Source organism: Solanum verrucosum, unplaced genomic scaffold (assembly GCF_900185275.1).
Source record: "Solanum verrucosum unplaced genomic scaffold, falcon-dt-bn FXZP01000009.1, whole genome shotgun sequence".
Classification (NCBI taxonomy): domain Eukaryota; kingdom Viridiplantae; phylum Streptophyta; class Magnoliopsida; order Solanales; family Solanaceae; genus Solanum; species Solanum verrucosum.
In genome coordinates, this window is record NW_026020231.1 from 2,041,296 (window position 1) to 2,058,957 (window position 17,662).

At 31.0% G+C, this 17,662-nt stretch overlaps 4 protein-coding genes and 1 non-coding gene across 5 annotated transcripts in view; 2 read left to right on the plus strand and 3 right to left on the minus strand.

The window, feature by feature from the left end:
- The window catches only part of LOC125832220 (NAP1-related protein 2-like), a 107,957-nt gene that overhangs the window by 60,189 nt on the left and 30,106 nt on the right, over positions 1-17,662 (plus strand). The window lies entirely within an intron of this gene.
- LOC125832224 (glutathione S-transferase U10-like) lies at positions 718-1,628 on the minus strand. Its single transcript, XM_049511374.1, has 2 exons — positions 1,278-1,628; positions 718-1,194 (listed from the first exon to the last, which is right to left on the minus strand). The coding sequence occupies exons 1-2, from the start codon at positions 1,626-1,628 to the stop codon at positions 826-828; spliced, it is 720 nt and encodes a 239-aa protein (XP_049367331.1). The 3' UTR covers positions 718-825.
- On the minus strand, positions 9,718-10,662 carry LOC125832225 (glutathione S-transferase U10-like). The gene is made up of 2 exons (XM_049511375.1): positions 10,327-10,662; positions 9,718-10,130 (listed from the first exon to the last, which is right to left on the minus strand). The coding sequence occupies exons 1-2, from the start codon at positions 10,648-10,650 to the stop codon at positions 9,753-9,755; spliced, it is 702 nt and encodes a 233-aa protein (XP_049367332.1). The 5' UTR covers positions 10,651-10,662; the 3' UTR covers positions 9,718-9,752.
- Positions 10,826-10,905, minus strand: TRNAL-CAG (transfer RNA leucine (anticodon CAG)). Its single transcript has one exon. It is a non-coding gene; the product is annotated as a tRNA-Leu (tRNA).
- LOC125832211 (uncharacterized) lies at positions 12,290-17,393 on the plus strand. The gene is made up of 4 exons (XM_049511361.1): positions 12,290-12,514; positions 15,185-15,868; positions 15,973-16,071; positions 16,851-17,393. The coding sequence occupies exons 1-4, from the start codon at positions 12,365-12,367 to the stop codon at positions 17,142-17,144; spliced, it is 1,227 nt and encodes a 408-aa protein (XP_049367318.1). The 5' UTR covers positions 12,290-12,364; the 3' UTR covers positions 17,145-17,393.

The window sequence follows — 17,662 nt, forward strand, 5'->3', positions numbered from 1 at the left end:
CTGATTCGAAAGAAAGTTGAAGGAAATTCAACCATTAATGGTGGAATTGAAGTGTTTGTGAAGAGATTTCCTAACTTCAAATAAGAGGTTCTGAAACTATTTGTTTAAAATCGAATTGTTCATCGATTTCTTCATTTCTATTCCTTTTCTCTTCAAGTTAATGGTAAAATTGTTTTTTTTTCCAGAAGAAATTACTCAAAGGATTTTAAAATTGTTTGGTTTGAGCTTAACAGAAAAAGAGAAGAATTGATGGTGGTGGCGCTAGCGCGGTGGAATGGTGGCGGCGGGGTGCACGGTTGAAATGGTAGTGTAGCCGTGTAGGAAGAAGATATGGTCACAGAAGAAAGGAAAAGAAAGAGGTACAACTAAACACATTTTTGAAGAATATATGTTCACGCGCTAAATAATTGTGTAATATACTTTTCATGTCATGTCAGTGAAAAATGTTTAATAGCTACTTATTTTGAATAACTTAGGTGTTCAATAGGTACAACTTCTTGTTAAGGTGTTCAAGTGAATTATGCGGATAACTTTGAGTGGCTATCGATGACTTAACCCTAATTATAGACTATTAAATTAAATACGAATACGATATGTGAATTGTATATTCTGAAAATCAGTGTTTTAAGAGACTGGGGTGAGGCGAGATGTTTTACCTATCGAGACATAGGATAGTAAATCAGATAGCAGAAGCACTTGTTCACAGTATACTTCAAATTTCAACCAAAAGAAAACAACTTATTGAAATCAGATGGCTATATGCCTTATTACACAGTAGAATTACATCAAACCATGAGAAATTTTGGCACCAGAACGCCTAGAAGCTCAGTGAGCTTGACCATTAGTACTTCTTTCTTTCAAAACTCGAAGAAATGATACCGCCTTGTCATGATTAGGAACAGTTTCCTTAAGCAGGGGCAATTCGAGTAGACTATTAACCCATGAGAGAATCAGAGGAGCCTTTTCTGGATCCAGAAAGTTCACTCCAAATGCTTCTTCCTGTGCTTTGCACATGCCAAATGCTACGATGATCCAAATGTCTACGAGCCCTATGTTTCTGTTTTCAATTTTAGGATTGCCCCCGGGAAAAAAAGTCTTCAGTCCATCTTCAAGCACACTAAATTTCTGATGAAATTCCTTACATGCCTTTTTTTGGTCTTCTGCAGTGAATATATTGAGCATGCACTCCATCACCTGAAATATGTGAATTATTGTACTATATGAAAAAAGGGTGGATGCGCGCATTAACTTAAAATGGATTTTGTTAACTTAATTACCTGTTGAATATAAGCAGCCCAGAACCGGACTTTGGATCTTTCATAAGGATCTTCTGGCAAGAGTTGAGGTCCATTCTTCCATGTTTCGTCTATGTATTCAACGATGACAAATGACTCGTTTACTGGTTTTCCATTGTGAACGAGTATAGGGACTTTCTTATGAATTGGATTGTATTTGAGGATCAATGGACTTTTGTTGCTTAAATCTTCTTCTATATACTCAAAAGGTATGCCTTTGACTTTGAGAGCCAATTCAACTCTCTTCACATAAGGGCTAAGCCACATTCCATGTAGAGTTACCTTGTTTTCTTCTCCCATTTTCCCTCTCTGATAATTTTTCTGAGTCGACATATGGTTTTGCTTATATATATACATTATTTTAGCAAAACTTCATTTTCAAAGTTTAAAAAATGCTAATATGTTGAATGGAAATGTGATTTATAAAATTGTCTGTTCTTTGAATTGTGAGCCAATTCAATGGTTTTTTTTATGACAAGAGCAATGACGGAATTGGCTGCCCATTTCTTTGTGTCCAAGTTAGCCAAGTGATGTTGATTCAAATGAATTCAGGAGAAAAAAGAGTAATCTTTTTTCATGACTTTGATGTCTATATTTGTTCTTCAAATGCAAGCGACTATATATTTTATACAATGTAAACTGTATCATCAATGAGGAGCTGCAGCTTTCTTTTGGTTTTACCCGTCCCTAGTAGCTTCCACCTTTATTGCTTCCTTTGTGACTCTATGTCGCAATCTTAAAATTGGAGGTGGAGGATGCTTACCGTTTGATCAACCCCTCTTGTCAACTGCAACTTCTTTGGTAGCATTTTAAGGTAAGACTACGACATATATTATTATTTTTATTATATAGAAGAGTGAAGCCAACCAAGACGACCAAGGGTATTTTGGTAATTTTACCACTAGGAATCAGCTTGTACCTCTACCTACATGGCAACCTATCATCCACAAATTATTATTCTACTATTATTATTATATTATTATTATTACTTTTCTACTTATATATAAGAGAGAGTTTATGATGGGACATGTGAATGTCCCATCATAAACTCCCTATATAATACATAATATAATAATATAATATAATAAATCATTTTTTTTACTATATAATATATATAATATATATTTATTTTCTAAGGGAGTTTATATAATATATAATATAATATATACATAAACTCCCTTTTATTATATATTCTACTTATATATATAATATAATATAATAAATCATTTACAAATGACTTAAAATATTTAATATTTAAAATTCTACCATAAAATAGGTTGACTCTCAAAATTCTATCCGGGTCACATAAATTAGCAAGTTATTTGAAAGTTACATAAAAATATTATAAATCACAATAATTAATAACTTAAAAAAAAATTTAAAAAAAAAGTGCAAATTTGGATGACTCTTCAAATTTCATTTGTGTCACATAAATTGAGACAACAAAAATAGCATATATTGCGTCCATTTTAATTTATTTGTCTTAATTTTTTTTTATATTTACAAATTGCGTAAAAATACTATAAATCATGATAATTGACAACATAAAATATGTTTTGATACAAAAAATTGCATTGATTCTTCAAGTTAATCTATCGTAAAAATACTATAAATCATGATAATTGACAACATAAAATATTTCAGAAAAATATACATATAAAAAATTTCGATTGATTCTTGAAATTAATCTATCGTTAAAATTTATGTATAAAATACAATAAATCGTGATAATTGACAACTTAAAATATTTATTAAAAATGCACAAAAAAAAAGAAATTGACTGATTCTTAAAATTAATCTATCAATGTCACATAAAATGAGACAAAAGTAGTAATATGTATTATTTAATGTCAAATTACTGAAAACTAAGTAAAATGTATTGTAAATCTTAACAATTAACAACATTTGATTAACTCTTGAAATTCTATCTATGCTACATACATTGAGACAAGTGGAGTAATATATATTAAGTATTTACAAATTACGTAAAAATATTATAAATTACATTATTAACAACTTAAAATATTTAAAAATCATATTAAATTTAAATAACTCACTATATTTTATCTGTGTCACATACATTAGGACAAAAAATAATAGTTATTGGGCCCGTGCGTAAAAGAGTTTATGCCCAAGTATAATATATAATATTCAATGACTCTCCAAATTTCATTTGTGTCACATAAATTGAGACAACAAAAATAACATATATTGGGTCCATTTTAATTTATTTGTCTTATTTTTTAAAATTTTTTATATTTAAAAATTGCGTAAAAATACTATAAATCATGATAATTGACAACATAAAATATGTTTTGAAAAAGATACAAAAAATACCATTGATTCTTGAAGTTAATCTATCGTAAAAATACTATAAATCATGATAATTGACAACATAAAATATTTCAAAAATAAATACATTTAAAAAAATTCGATTGATTCTTGAAATTAATCTATCGTTAAAAATTATGTATAAAATACAATAAATCGTGATAATTGACAACTTAAAATATTTATTAAAAAAACAAAAAAAAATTGACTGATTCTTAAAATTAAATCGTGATAATTGACAACATAAAATTGTTCAAAAATGTTGTATGTGGGTAGTCTTATTGTGCCTTGAATAGCGTCAAAGAAAGTACAGGTTTGTGATAAAAAAAATTATTCCTTTATCCACGCAAAAAATCGCTTCAAAAATTTCGTTATTAGCCCCAAAACATACCATTTATGTTATTGGGCCCGTGCATAGCACGGGCAACAAAATCTAGTTATTATATAGAAAGGTGAAGACGACCAGGACGACCAAGGGTACTTTTGTCAATTTAATAAAAATTCAAGCTTAATTTAATTGTATATTTTGCATTGAGAGTATTGAACATTCCAAAAAAATCAACCAAAAGTTATGTAATTCCCACTTTATCCACCATTAAGTTGTTGATTTCCATTGTCACACGTGTACAACACATTGGGAGGAGTAAAAGAAATTAATGCAAAGTTAAAACATGGACCCCATTTTTGACTCACTTCAAAAAGTCTATGCATTCAAGACCACACATTTTTTTAAAAATAAAATAAAATAATTAATTTGAGTTCATATTTATTTTTGAATGTACTTACTACTTTTAAAGAGATTTTTTTTCATATTCAAAATTTAAATTCGAGGCCTTTTAATCATTTTCTTTCTTAATCTGGTTTCGTCATGAAAATATAGTTTTTATTTTATTAAAAAATGTATAATTAAAGTCGTGTTTGGTTAAATTTTATATAAAAATATAAATATATTTTTCTAAAATGCATAATACATAAATATGAGATTAAAGATGTGTTTTATATGTCAAAATATTATGGAATTCCGATGCATTAAATAAAAATGTATATTACCACGTCCTTAACTCAGCAACTTGTGGATATGGAGGATTGATTTCAATTGTTGTATTGAATTTGCTCGTCAAACCAACGAATCTATTTGACGTTCCTACGTGCATTTGAATATGTGATTTTAGTTTCATCATGTCATATATTTTTCAAAAAAGAAAAAAATAAATTTATTTGCACTTTTACCTGAGGATGATTTCCCAATTCTCCTAGCAAGAATGATCGGGTAATCATGAAGTTGGTTAAAAGGTTTAACTCGCTCATGATCAATAAAATCCTCCCAAAGTGTCAGTTTTGTTGGTTTTTTCCTGCATATGATTCGAAGGATGTTTTCAAATATTAAAATAAAGTTACAGAAGATATGTGATAATGTAAAAACATTATGTTATAAATAATAAAATTCAAATCAGATTATTATCAACAAATACCAGCATTTTTGTCCTATAAAAGTTAGAATATAAGAAACTGAAATTGATCAACTACAAACAATATAGACTGCAATAGAAACAAACCAAAAAAAAGAAGAAAAAGATAATCTTTGCAAAAATGAAAAAGAATACTCCTAAAAGTACAATTATAGTCCCAAAAAATAAGGGTGCACATTTGGAGAACACGACTACAAAGACAACGTTACTGAAACTTGAAAGAATTAATCATTTTATTAAATACAAGTATATACATCAACTTAAAAAATTAAAAAGAAAAGAGAAAATACTATCAACCAAAAAGAACCTTTCTTTGAAAACAAGTAATAAGATATGAAGATAAATGACAAGAGTGATATTCTATATATACTTCCAGCTTGTATAAACTCTTGAATTCGTTTTTCGGTTGCAGTCTTTGTTGAAGGACTACCATTAATGACAATGGCAAGTACATCTTGCATTAAACAAAAATAAAGAAAGAATAATTAGATGATGAGAACTATCCTACACGGCGATATAATTCATGTCCTATGCGACATTCTATGTGGCGTCTTACGTGAATTATGTCTCGTAGGACACGTTTGTCTATTTGTTAACTTTATATTTCTATCTATTTTTCTATTATATAGAAGAGTGAAGACGACCAGGACGACCAGAGGCACTTTTGTCATTTTACCAAAATTATCAGCTTAAAACAATTGTACTTTCTGCTGCAAAATTATTGAATTTCCCAGATTACCCAACCAAATTGCTATTATTATGATGGCCACGTGTACTTTCTATCATGAAAAGCATAAAAATATCATAAGTAGCCGTACTATCTAAAAATGGTGGGACCCATTTATTAAATCAATTTATATTTCATTAACACCTTTACTTTTTGCACTAAAATAAATATAAAAAGAAACAAACATGATTTAAAATGTATTAAAACAAAAAATAAGTAGCCGTACTATTTAAAAATGGTGGGACCCATTTATTAAATCAATTTATATTTCATTAGCACCTTTACTTTTTGCACTAAAATAAATATAAAAAGAAACAAACATGATTTAAAATGTATTAAAAAATAAAAATATTTACATAAAAATAAAAATTAATAAATAAAATGGATAGATAAATTAAATGAAATTAAAGTAAACTAAGAAACTAACTAAATTTTTAAATAAATAGTTTTAAAATTTTGCGAATCAAATATTAAAGAGAAATAATAAGTATTTTTCGTGTTCAATTTACGTACATTAATGATAAGAATATTTTGATAATAGAATATTGTAAATTTTAAGATTAATCAGATTGTTTACTTTATTTACTTAATATTGCTATTCTTTTGTTTGAAATAAGAAGTTAAGAATCGGAAGACATGAAAAATCAATACATTAATTAGAGAAGTAAAATAAATTTAAGTAGATTAATATTTAGAAAGAGATGACAAAAATAGCAAATGATTAATAGTAATTTTTAAAATTATGAATAAATTTTGGAATAAGATAAAATATCTGGATGAGGAAATCAATACAATATGTAATGATCTATGTATTAAAATATCATGCTAATTTAGCATTTAATTCTAATTAGATTTTTTTAAAACAGAGAAAATGCATTTATGTTTTCAGATTGTTTGAAATTTTTTCACTAAACTGATAAAAATAACAAAAATACTTGTTCCTATAAGTTATTGTGCATGAAAAAAGAGAACCAAAAACACATTTGTATCATGCTAAAAAAATTATGTTCATTAAGACAAATTATGCATATATAGAACTTCATGTAATAGTGAAACATGCTTCTTAGTTCTAATTTTTATGTATGAGTGATAAATAAAAAATATTAATCTCTCTGTTTCAATGTGTTTGTTCTATATTGACTTGGCATGAAGTTTAAGAAATTAAGGAAGATTTTTGAATCTTGTGATTTTAAATTTTAAATATGTGAAATATAGTAAATGTCTTTTAATCTTGTGATCTTAAATATGTTTTGTGGAGTTGGAACTAAGAAAAGAAAAGGGACATTACTTTTTAATAGATTATAAAGAAAAATTCGACAGATTAATTGAAATGAATAAGATAGATTTCAAGATGATAATACATAATGATTCATGATTTTTATATAAGATATAATCCAATCTAACAGACAAAATCCTACTACATTTGTGTCTTATAGTAATAAATAAATAAATTGAATATTATACTTCAGAGTTTTACAGCTTAAAAAATGAATCTACCCATCGCTAATATCAATTATACTTTAAAATATTATTGGGTTAATTTAATTTAATATTTTTATTCAATATTCGATATTTATATTGGAGTTGCCCATTCGGATATAGAGCTCTCTATTAAGAATTTTTTTCATATCCAGAACTCAAAATTAAGATATTTAATTAAGGAAGGAGAAACACCATTCAATGCACTATATTCTTTGATGGTTATTTTTTGATATTTTTTAATACTAATTTTTTTACTAGGATCAATATTAATTAATGTTGATTAGAATGCTATAGAAATACCTTTTAATATTTGTCAAATAATGATTAATAATTGATTATATTGGGCCCGTATCATGGGCCTTAAGAATCTAGTTGTATAAGATAAGTGTTTAGATCAGAATGGTTGACCAAACAACTATATCCATTTAAAAGTGTGCTCAAGATAAGTTATTTTAGTTCTGGGGCTACTAAAGCCATTATAGTCAAGACACAACGAATTTTTAAAGGAATTCGTTTCTAATTCTCTATTGCAGATAAATCAGAGTATTTGACTAAAGTAATACTTAAAACACAAAATTGTTAGGGCAGAAATTGGAGATAATATTATCTTCTTCAAATGACTATCTATATCTATTTGTCAATCGACATCAGTGCATACATCCATTTAGGCTTTTCTCAATTTTTAAATTTTGAGTTTGCGAACAAAGTCCCATATTGAAAGCTGAATAAATGGGGAGACTACATATAAGGTGTAGGAATCTCTTAATGGTGCGAGACATTTTGAGAAAAATGTACAAACTTGTTTCAAAACAAATTATATCACATATCTCGAAAATTGATCTGGACTTGACTTAGAAAGAATAATATCAAGAGTATCTTTAGGCTAATTATAAGATTTTAGAACAAAGATTGTTTCCATCAAGTAATGGCTGAAAAGATATTGCATAGACTCTTCCACTAACTTCAATTTTTCAGTAACATATACTATCACTTACTACTTTCTCTTGTGCCTCTCCATGAGTAGTGATGACACGGCGCATATATGCTCTCAAATAGCTACACGAGTGTGTACTTGTAAGCGTAAAAATGATTTCGACCGCTTGTAAATGTTTTTTTTTTCGGAATATAAAATAAAAATAAATTTATACAGTAAAAGATTATTAAATCAAATCTCCGCCAAATAGTTTCACATTAATTTTTTTCTTCCATTCTTTGTGCATTATCATGCACTGCATGCCTTCCCTTTTAATCTTCCTTGGCGTAGCCAAACTAATTATTTTATTTTATTTGCATATTTTAATACTATCAAAATGAGTAAATCAAATACTTCTACTGCACAATTTGGATTATTTACAGCAAGTTGACATCCATCGAGATTCGGATCCTTTCCTTCTTTCCACTAATTTCATTTGCAGGGGCTGAGCCAAAATTTAAAATTTATAGTTAGAGAATTTAGTCTTTTTTTTTTTTGAGTTACTAGCCTTCAAAATTAAATAATTTTTTTTAAAAATAAACATAAAATTTGAATCAAATTATTAGATTCCGATTAATTTGTCAGTTGTCACTCATCACGCATGCAGTGGTCAAAAGCAAATTCAATAGTAACTGATATGTCACACTGTTGAGGGTAAAGGCTTATCAGATTCTAATTAGTGGGCACTATTGAATGCTCATTAGTATGGCAATAGTCAAATCTTTAATCTCTTACTGATGCGAATTGGTGACATTAATCAAGCACTTGATCAACTTGTCATCTAAAGTATACATATATTGCATGTGGTAGACACGACAATGTGGGCAGGGGTCTATATAGTTTGGACCAACTTCAAATCTCAATATTTTGGTTATTTGAATTATGGATTTTATTTTTAAAATTTATGAATTTTGATCGGTTATCGAATTTAGTATTGCAATCTTCGGATATTCAAAAATCTAACTTTTTTTATATCTTATATTTAGTCCTATTCAAATGATATGTGCCAATACTAATAAGTCTAATTTCTAAAGTTATAACAAATTAGTACCTTACGATCCTACCCATTATATTATTTAATCTGGAATTACATTGTATGATAATCTCGTTCTTTATTAACAGTAGAAAGTTGTATATTCTAAAAGAACAAACTATTACATGAATTGAGATTATTGTTAACTGCCATGACCTGTCTTAAAAGCTCAAAATTGAAAACCCAAAATATCCAAGTCGATTATTCCAATCCGAACTATCGGAACCACCCCTAGACATGCTACATGGAGTTAGAATAAATGGTTGAAATATTACTCTCAAACTTGATTTATAGTACTGATCGGTATGTTAGAACAAATTAATTTGCTATAACCTGATCTATTATATTATATAACTTAAATTCTTGGATAACCCAATATTGAGTTAATTACATGAAGAAGCAAACTTATTCATCAACCATAAGTACTTGTTTCATTACAATATCAAATATTGGATTGAAACCTAAAACCATTTTTCTTAATAAACTCAAGTCTTGAAACAACCTTGTCATGTGGAGGCAGAGTTTCTTTCACCAAAGGCAGCTCAAGCAAAGTAGTCACCCATGAATATACAAATGGATTCTTTTCAGGGTCCAAAATTTTCATTCCAACAACTTCTTCTGCTGCCTTATATGTAGCAAGTGAACACACAATTATTATATCTAAAAGCCCCAAATTTTCAGCACATATTTTAGATCTTCCCCCAGGGAAAAAATCTTTCATTCCTTCTTCCATTACTTTTAGGATCTCAAAGAATTCATCAAATGCTCCTCCCTCAACATCTGTGGCTGAAATGAATGCTTTCTTCATGGTGTCCGATATCTTCAAAATAATATTTGAATGGTGAGACGTGCGTGAAGAATATACTTTTTTGAAAAAAAAATATACAGTCAAATCTTTTTATAACAGATTGCATGTTACAGAGAACATATCATAATATGAAAATGACTTTTGTCATATCAAACACGTCCATATAATAACACAAAAGGAAAAATAAATAAATAGAGATATGTATAACCTGAAGGCAGTAAGAAGCCCAGAGACGAACTGTGGCTCTTTCATAGGGATCTTCTGGTAATAATAGAGGCTGCAAGTTCTTCCAGGTTTCATCGATGTATTCAAGAATCACAAGGGACTCGGAAACAGGCTTACCGCGGTGAAGGAGTAGTGGAACCTTCTTATAGATGGGATTGTACTTGAGAAGAAGAGAACTTTTGTTGCTCAAATCTTCTTCTACATAATCAAATGTTATGCCTTTGATTTTGAGAGCCAACTCCACTTTCTTTGCATATGTGCTAATCCACATTCCATGTAGTGTAACTTTATTGTTTTCCTCTTCCATTAATGGTTTTTCTTTTCTCTCTCTCTTTTTTTAAATGTTCCACCAAGTCCAAGCTACATAATTTTTATGTTGGAATATAGAAGAAAGGAAAGGTTTCTTTGTATTCATGCTTGAGGTTGATGTCACGTCAAAAAAGAATATATAAGAAAATTATGAAAAAAGAATTATTATTGTTTGTCAAGAATGGGATTCGAACCCATCCCTTTCGGACCAGTACCTGAAACTGACGCCTTAGACCAACTCGGCCATCTTGACATTTGAATTTTCATATTAATTGTATAAATATATTAATTTTGATCTTCCAATTAACTGGTAATATTTTCTTGTATCAAACTTAGGACTGGACATAAAATATCAAAAACTAAATTACTGTACTAAATCAAAGTTTTTGGTATTCGATATGATATTCGGGAGTAAAATCTAAGTTTGAGTTTGGTATGAGAAATTAGTACCATTTGGTATTTGGTATTTTCTGAATATCGAATTATTTACTTAATGAAGGTTATATATTAATATGTCCATTACTCATTAGTACGAGATCGAGTTCAAACTCCAAAGAGAAAGTTAAAGAATAAACATAAACAACCAAATATATATGCAGTGACGGAGCCAAATTTTTTATTAAAGGTGTCCAAGAATAATAGTGTGTGACCGTCAAAATACAACAAAAAAATATTGTGCTATTTGGGGTTCAAACCTGGAATTCCTTCATTCAAATGGATCATACCACTGCCCCAAAGACATAACTTTTGCCAAGGATGTCCAACATTAAATATATAACCTTTAAATGTAGAATTTGACATATATATACAATGTAATTTTCTAACGAAGGGTGTCCAATTGGACACCCCGGGTGGCTGTAGCTATGCCACTATATATATGTCTTATAGTTGTATCATTTTGTTTTTCTTGATGTCTTCTTACTTGTTGATCTTCTATTATATTGTGTCTTTGTATAAAAAAATAGAATTAATTAGGAAAATAGTATTAACTTTGTATTACATCGATTATAACTTCAATACGGTATTACCGAATACCATATCAAATCAAAAATTAATTTACTGAATTACCGAATAATTGCAATATTTTAAATTTGTATGTTATGTAAATTTAATTTTTTAGAAAAATAAAGAACTCATCTATAAATCTATACCAAATTAGATGTGATTACTCCTTGTATTTCGAATCTTGCCACCACTTTTGTGAGTAAGACCATTAAGAGCCCGTTTGAATTGGTTTAAAAAAGTAGTTTTTAACTCAAAAATAAAAAAATAAATTGAAATGACTTTTAAGTCAAAAAATAAAAAGTAGGGGAGACCTTCTTTTGGTTTTTGACTTATTTAAAGTCATTTTTTGTCTTGTCAAACACTTCCTAACTTATTTTAAGTCATTTTTGATTTATTTTAAGTTAATTTTTATATTTGTCAAATACTTCTAAAAATAAAAAACTGACTTAAAAATAGATTTGACCAATTTTTAAATCAATCCAAACACCCTTTTAAAGTCGTAATTGGTTTGACCATATTGGACTCTAAATAAAAGTGGTTGACCATAAATTTTTCTTTCCCAAAATTAGGGGGCTAAAGTGCGTACAATCCAAACTCAAAGGTGGTTAAGTGCATTAACCTATAATATCAAGATGTACCAAAAAATCGGGTAGCCTATATAAGGCGGTTGAGAGGGCTAGAACACAGAAAAAGAGAAAAGAAAGCAAATGGAATCGTCAGGGCAATGGCTGGAAAAAGCGTTACTGGAGCTATGTAACAAGATAGAGAATGGCCTTGATTTAGATGCTGAGATTATTTCTGGGCTTGTTTCTTATTGTGAGCTTGCTCCTCCTCTCGAGGCTAAAGAATATCTTGATGTAACCTTCTTCCCTTCCTCCATCTATAGTTTCTGTGATGTTGATTTTCTTGCTTTCAATTTTGTGTTCTGATAATTAGGGTTTTGGATTAAGTTGAAAGTTCGTAATTGAGAGTTGGGGTTTATAATTGATTATAGACTGTACTCATTGACATTTGAAAATCAAAGAGGGTCTTTTGTTAGATGCAAGAGGATAATGTGTCTGACTCTGTATTTTGATCCCAGTGTTACTTATTGGAAACCTGATTGGATATCCTGTGGGAATTTTCCTTTGTGTTCATCTTGTTATTTATCTTTTCTGTTTCTGGTTCTCTTTAGCCTAATTGATTGGTTTCAGTGTTTAGGTTACTTTAGATTGGTTTGCGTTTTCTAGACGTGTACTTTGATGCTCTAATCGTGATTGAAAAAAATGTGGACTAGCTTCTAATTCACTTGAAACTCTTAAATAACGAAGCAATACAACATGTTTGAGATTTTACATTCATCAGTCATCGCCATTTTTTAAATGGATAGTAAAAAATATACAGAACTCCGTCCTTCTTAAAGGCCTACTTCCAGATTCTGATATATCTCCAACTGAGTTAGGGTTATGCACCTTATCCAACAAGAATGCAAATGAATTTGTAACTTGAACCTCCCTCTTTTTCCTTTTTTTTCCAGCAATCAGCAGTGAAACAACTCCTTATGTTGTGCTTGTGTACCTATTAGGATTATATGCTTATGTGTTTGTGTAATGCTTTTGAACACTATTGTTAACATTGCTCTTCTCCGTCTTTTGATTTTGATTTTTTAAAAATGAATCTGATAATTGCTTCAAGTAGAGAACATCTGATAACTTACTGAAATTTGCTTTTTTATGTTGACATAATTGTACAAAGAAATGAACAAACAGCTAGTGTTTTGGCCTAATCAGTGTTGTCAATCCACACTTAAACCTTGAAACTAGGTGCAATGCAAGTAGGATGCTTCACATCTTTCAGATAAGGCTTCTGATCCAATTTAGCCAACAAAAGGAAAAAGTTTGCCTTTCATTGCAGGCCTCAAGGCACCAACTGTGCGTCTTAGGGAAGTCCATCAGCTAATTGCTTTCTTAAGTTTAACTTTATTAGGCCCATGATCTTTGTGTTTATAGAGCAAAGAGTTGGCACTAAACCGATGCATTTTATCCTGAGAAAAAAGAAGAAAAAGATGGTAGCGTTTTGGTACAGTGACAAAGGCACTAACTCTGTTTCACAGCAAGGACCATTCAAACTGCTTTCTTAAGTTAAATTTTTGATACCCATTGGCTCAGTGAAGAAGTTGTACTAAATAATAAATAGAGCTGGAAAAGCAATTTATAAAGAATGAATATGGAAGTATTGCTGGTGTAGAAAGTCAGAAATTAGCTAAAAAAACATTTGCCGAAAATAACTGAATTCGAGCTTGATAAAAAAAAAATGAAAATGATTTTTGAACTTGACTGACATTTTTTTTACTTGAGGGGGAGCCTGTGTTCTCAACTTTTAATCATTTATCAATGATGTCTTATGTTCATTGATAGTTTGTTTTTTCTTGTATCTATGTCTTTAAGTCTACTTGATATTTTGAGAATGTGTAGATTAATGAGGAGGCACTTCTTTGATGAGTCTTTCTAGGAGTCCGGAGCTGAAAGGGCAAAAAAATTGAGTGAAATTTCCAAAAGGGCAACAAAAATAGGTTTGAAACCAAAAGGGTAACATTTAAACGAGAGGGGAGACGGCGTCTAAATTGGAGTTGCAATTGCAAAGCGCAGATCCCTATGCGCCTTACAAGTCGCAGGCTGTCTGCGCCTTGTAAGGCACATTTACTCTGTTGATCAAACACCAAAATCTTTGTATAGTGATGTTTTAGAATAGCAAAATAATAAGCTAAAACAAGAAAATTAAAAGATGTGTATATGAATAAAAGAAAGAAAAAGGGGTAACTCAATAGCAATAGAGAAAAAAATACAAATAAAAGGCAACAAATTAAAGGGACTTGCTTTTCATCATTAACCAGTCAATCAATCTATTAAAATAAATAGGAAGAAGAAGCTAAGAAAGAGAAAAGAGAAGACTCTGTATGAGAGAAAAATAAAAGTGACAAAGGCGTGGGAACCAATGCGCACCTTACAAGGTTCAGACAGCTTGTGACTTTTAAGTTGCGGTCTCCTAGCGCCTTATAAGGCGCATAGGGACCTGCGCTTTGCAATTGCAACCCCAATTTAGACGCCGTCTCCCTTCCCATTTAAATGTTACCCTTTTGGTTTCAAACTTATTTTTGTTGCCCTTTTGGAAATTCACTCAATCTTTTTGCCCTTTCGGCTCCGGACTCGTCTTTCTAGCACACATTCCCTTCCACCTGTTAGAAAGTGAAAATTACCTTTTCATTTGGTATTTGAAAACAATCCTAATTGGGAACTTGATAAGACCTTTTTTACGTTGTTACTTGTTATTGGTTATTAAAACTTGATTTCATGTAAAATTACCAGTTTTTTAAAAAAAAACACAACTTGATTTCATATATCAGCATTTTCGTAATTTTCTTTTTTTTGTAAGATCTTCTCTGCATATGGCCATGCAATTAAGATTATGTTTGGTCCTTTTTCTTATTGGTAACAGTTGACTGTTGTTTGTTCATTTACTGACATCTTTTCTTTCTGAATCTTCTATAGAATATCATAGGTCAGGATGCTGGAAAAAGTGTGACTGGTGAGTATTTGAGACGGAGAGGTCATTCAGATTTATACCAAGGTACCTCTGCTTCCAAATTGCAAGCATATGTAAAGCCTCCTTCAGGTGATAGTCTGGCAGCTGGAACTAAAAAACAAGTACGAGCACCAAAAGAAAGTAAAGCCTCAAGTAAGCAGGAAAGCCAGAGCACAGCTGAGACATCAAATGGACGAAACCTACAGAGAGGAAGTCAAGGGAACTCTACAAAAACAACTGCACCTCAATCCCAAGCAAGTCAAAAAAACTCTAAAAAGAAAAAATCTGAGAAAGTTATTTCTCTTGCTGATGCTGCAAAAGGTTCCATCATATTTCAACAGGGGAAGCCATGCTCGTGCCAAGCCCGCCGACACAGGCTGATAAGCAACTGTTTATCTTGTGGGAAGATAGTCTGTGAACAGGAAGGTGAAGGGCCTTGCAACCTTTGTGGTGCACTTGTGCTGAAGGAGGGAAGCTCGTATGCTGGATTAGATGAAGGTCCAGTTCCAATTTCCGATGCTGAGGAAGCAGCTGAAGCCTATGCAAAGAGGCTAGTTGATTATGATCGGAACTCTGCAGCACGTACGACTGTTATCGATGACCAAAGTGACTACTATGAGATTGAGGGAAACAGCTGGTTGTCGAAGGAGGTATGCAGTGTACTGATTGTGAGAACATTTCACTTTGCAAGACTTGGTTTCTATGATGTTACTGACTTATGTTTGTGATCCTTCTTTTCCTCCCCTTTCAACAGGAAAAGGAAATTCTGAGGAAAAAGAAAGAGGAGATAGAAGAGGCTGAACGTGCCAAACGAAATAGAGTCGTAATGACGTTTGACCTCGTCGGCCGCAAGGTTTTTCTTTCATTGCTATTAAGGAAGATGTGCTTTTTCCTTCTCCCTTTTGTCCTTTTATCTTCTTTTTTTCTTCCGCGTTCTTTTTCTTTGCGATGTAGGGTGAGAAAGTGGTTCTTAACTTGTTCTTTTGTGAATTTCGTTAGTCTTGCTTTTTCAATCATCAAGGCAAACTAGTGTCTTCTTTTGTCTTTTGACTGTTGACTGTTGATTCCTATATTTTCTTTATGTAAATGTGCTGCAGCATAGCTCAGTGTTGAATGCCATGTTGATAGAGATTAGATATCCAAAGTCTGGCTTTGACTTTAATCAAAGTCAAATGTGAGATTCATAGACCAAATAAAAAAATAAACATTGGGCTTGGTCACAAGTTGCATTGGAGCATTGATCAATTATCACTACAATTGGTTCTCATGCAATTCCACCATCTGCTCTTTGATGGTCTGAAAAGAGTTGGAAATTTCTTCAACCTCACTTCTTTTTGTTATCCCCAGTTTCTGACTGTTTGTGCTCAACGGAAAAGTCACTTGTTGCTGTGTTATTACTTGCATCTTTTTTGTGTATTGTATTGAAATTTTTAGTTAGAGATGCATTATGTATTATGTATTCTTGTTTAGGCACGGGCTTAGGATTACACTCTTTTATTTTTTTTCTTTTTCTTGGTGGACAAGCATTAGTCCTGTAACTTTCTCGTAATAACCTGAAGAAAGCCTGCTGATTGCTTGGAGAAATTTATATATCTTAACTCAAATACCCTTTTTTAATCTACATTTCTGCAGGTTCTTTTAAATAAAGACGAGGCCGCTGAAGAACTGCAGAAGGGAATTCTCTTCAGACCAGCAGAGGAAAAGGAAGCAACCCGCATTAAACCTAACCCAAACCTAAAGGTACAACCCGTCTTTGTGGATCCAGGTCCCAGGAAAACTCCCAAGGAGAAGAATAATAAGAAAGGCCCGAGAAATGGCTTGTGCTTGGAGATTACTGGGAGAGTGCAACATGATACCAGTGAACACTCACGTTTGATTGTAGAGGGCAAGCTACATGGATCTTCAAGTAGCAAAATCGTGGCATGAGCCATCTATTAATAGGACAGTCGGAACTTCAGATGACTCTGAGTGTACCTTTGATTACTATTGAGAAGTATATAGCTTGACCAATTGAGTACTCTTCATCCCCACACCTCCAAACATGTCATCTTTCTGGGGTAGGGCGCGGAGTGTAGAAAGTTACTCTTATAAACTTGCTATTTTAAGTCCTGATTTATCAAGAAAACAATTGTCTGCAAATATTTGTTTGGAGTGGAATGAACTTGGTTGTCATCTGCCTGTAGGCGGACGCGCTCTGCATGAACTGAGAAAATGTGTGATAACTCGAAAGCTTCCTATGTATACAAGAAAAATTGCATCTTTTTAATGACTTATGGTTTTGTTGACTTTGTAGTTTGCGCATTTATGTTATGTTGAGAATTGCCGATGAAACATAGAAGGTGCTAAAGCGAAATGACAAATTTATTGTTTTATAGATAGCAAACACAAATTCTAACATTTTATCAGTGAAATGCTTGTTTAAATACAATTTCAACTTTCAGGTA

Bases quoted from the DNA above. Each gene is read 5' to 3' on its own strand.
- LOC125832225 (XM_049511375.1), bottom strand. From the start codon at position 10,650: ATGGAAGAGGAAAACAATAAAGTTACACTACATGGAATGTGGATTAGC. The intron at 10,131-10,326 runs GTTATACATATC...ATTATTTTGAAG, and splicing joins GGGCTTCTTACTGCCTTCAG to ATATCGGACACCATGAAGAA.
- LOC125832224 (XM_049511374.1), bottom strand. From the start codon at position 1,628: ATGTCGACTCAGAAAAATTATCAGAGAGGGAAAATGGGAGAAGAAAAC. The intron at 1,195-1,277 runs GTAATTAAGTTA...CACATATTTCAG, and splicing joins GGGCTGCTTATATTCAACAG to GTGATGGAGTGCATGCTCAA.
- LOC125832211 (XM_049511361.1), top strand. From the start codon at position 12,365: ATGGAATCGTCAGGGCAATGGCTGGAAAAAGCGTTACTGGAGCTATGT. The intron at 12,515-15,184 runs GTAACCTTCTTC...AATCTTCTATAG, and splicing joins AGGCTAAAGAATATCTTGAT to AATATCATAGGTCAGGATGC. The intron at 16,072-16,850 runs GTTTTTCTTTCA...ACATTTCTGCAG, and splicing joins TTGACCTCGTCGGCCGCAAG to GTTCTTTTAAATAAAGACGA.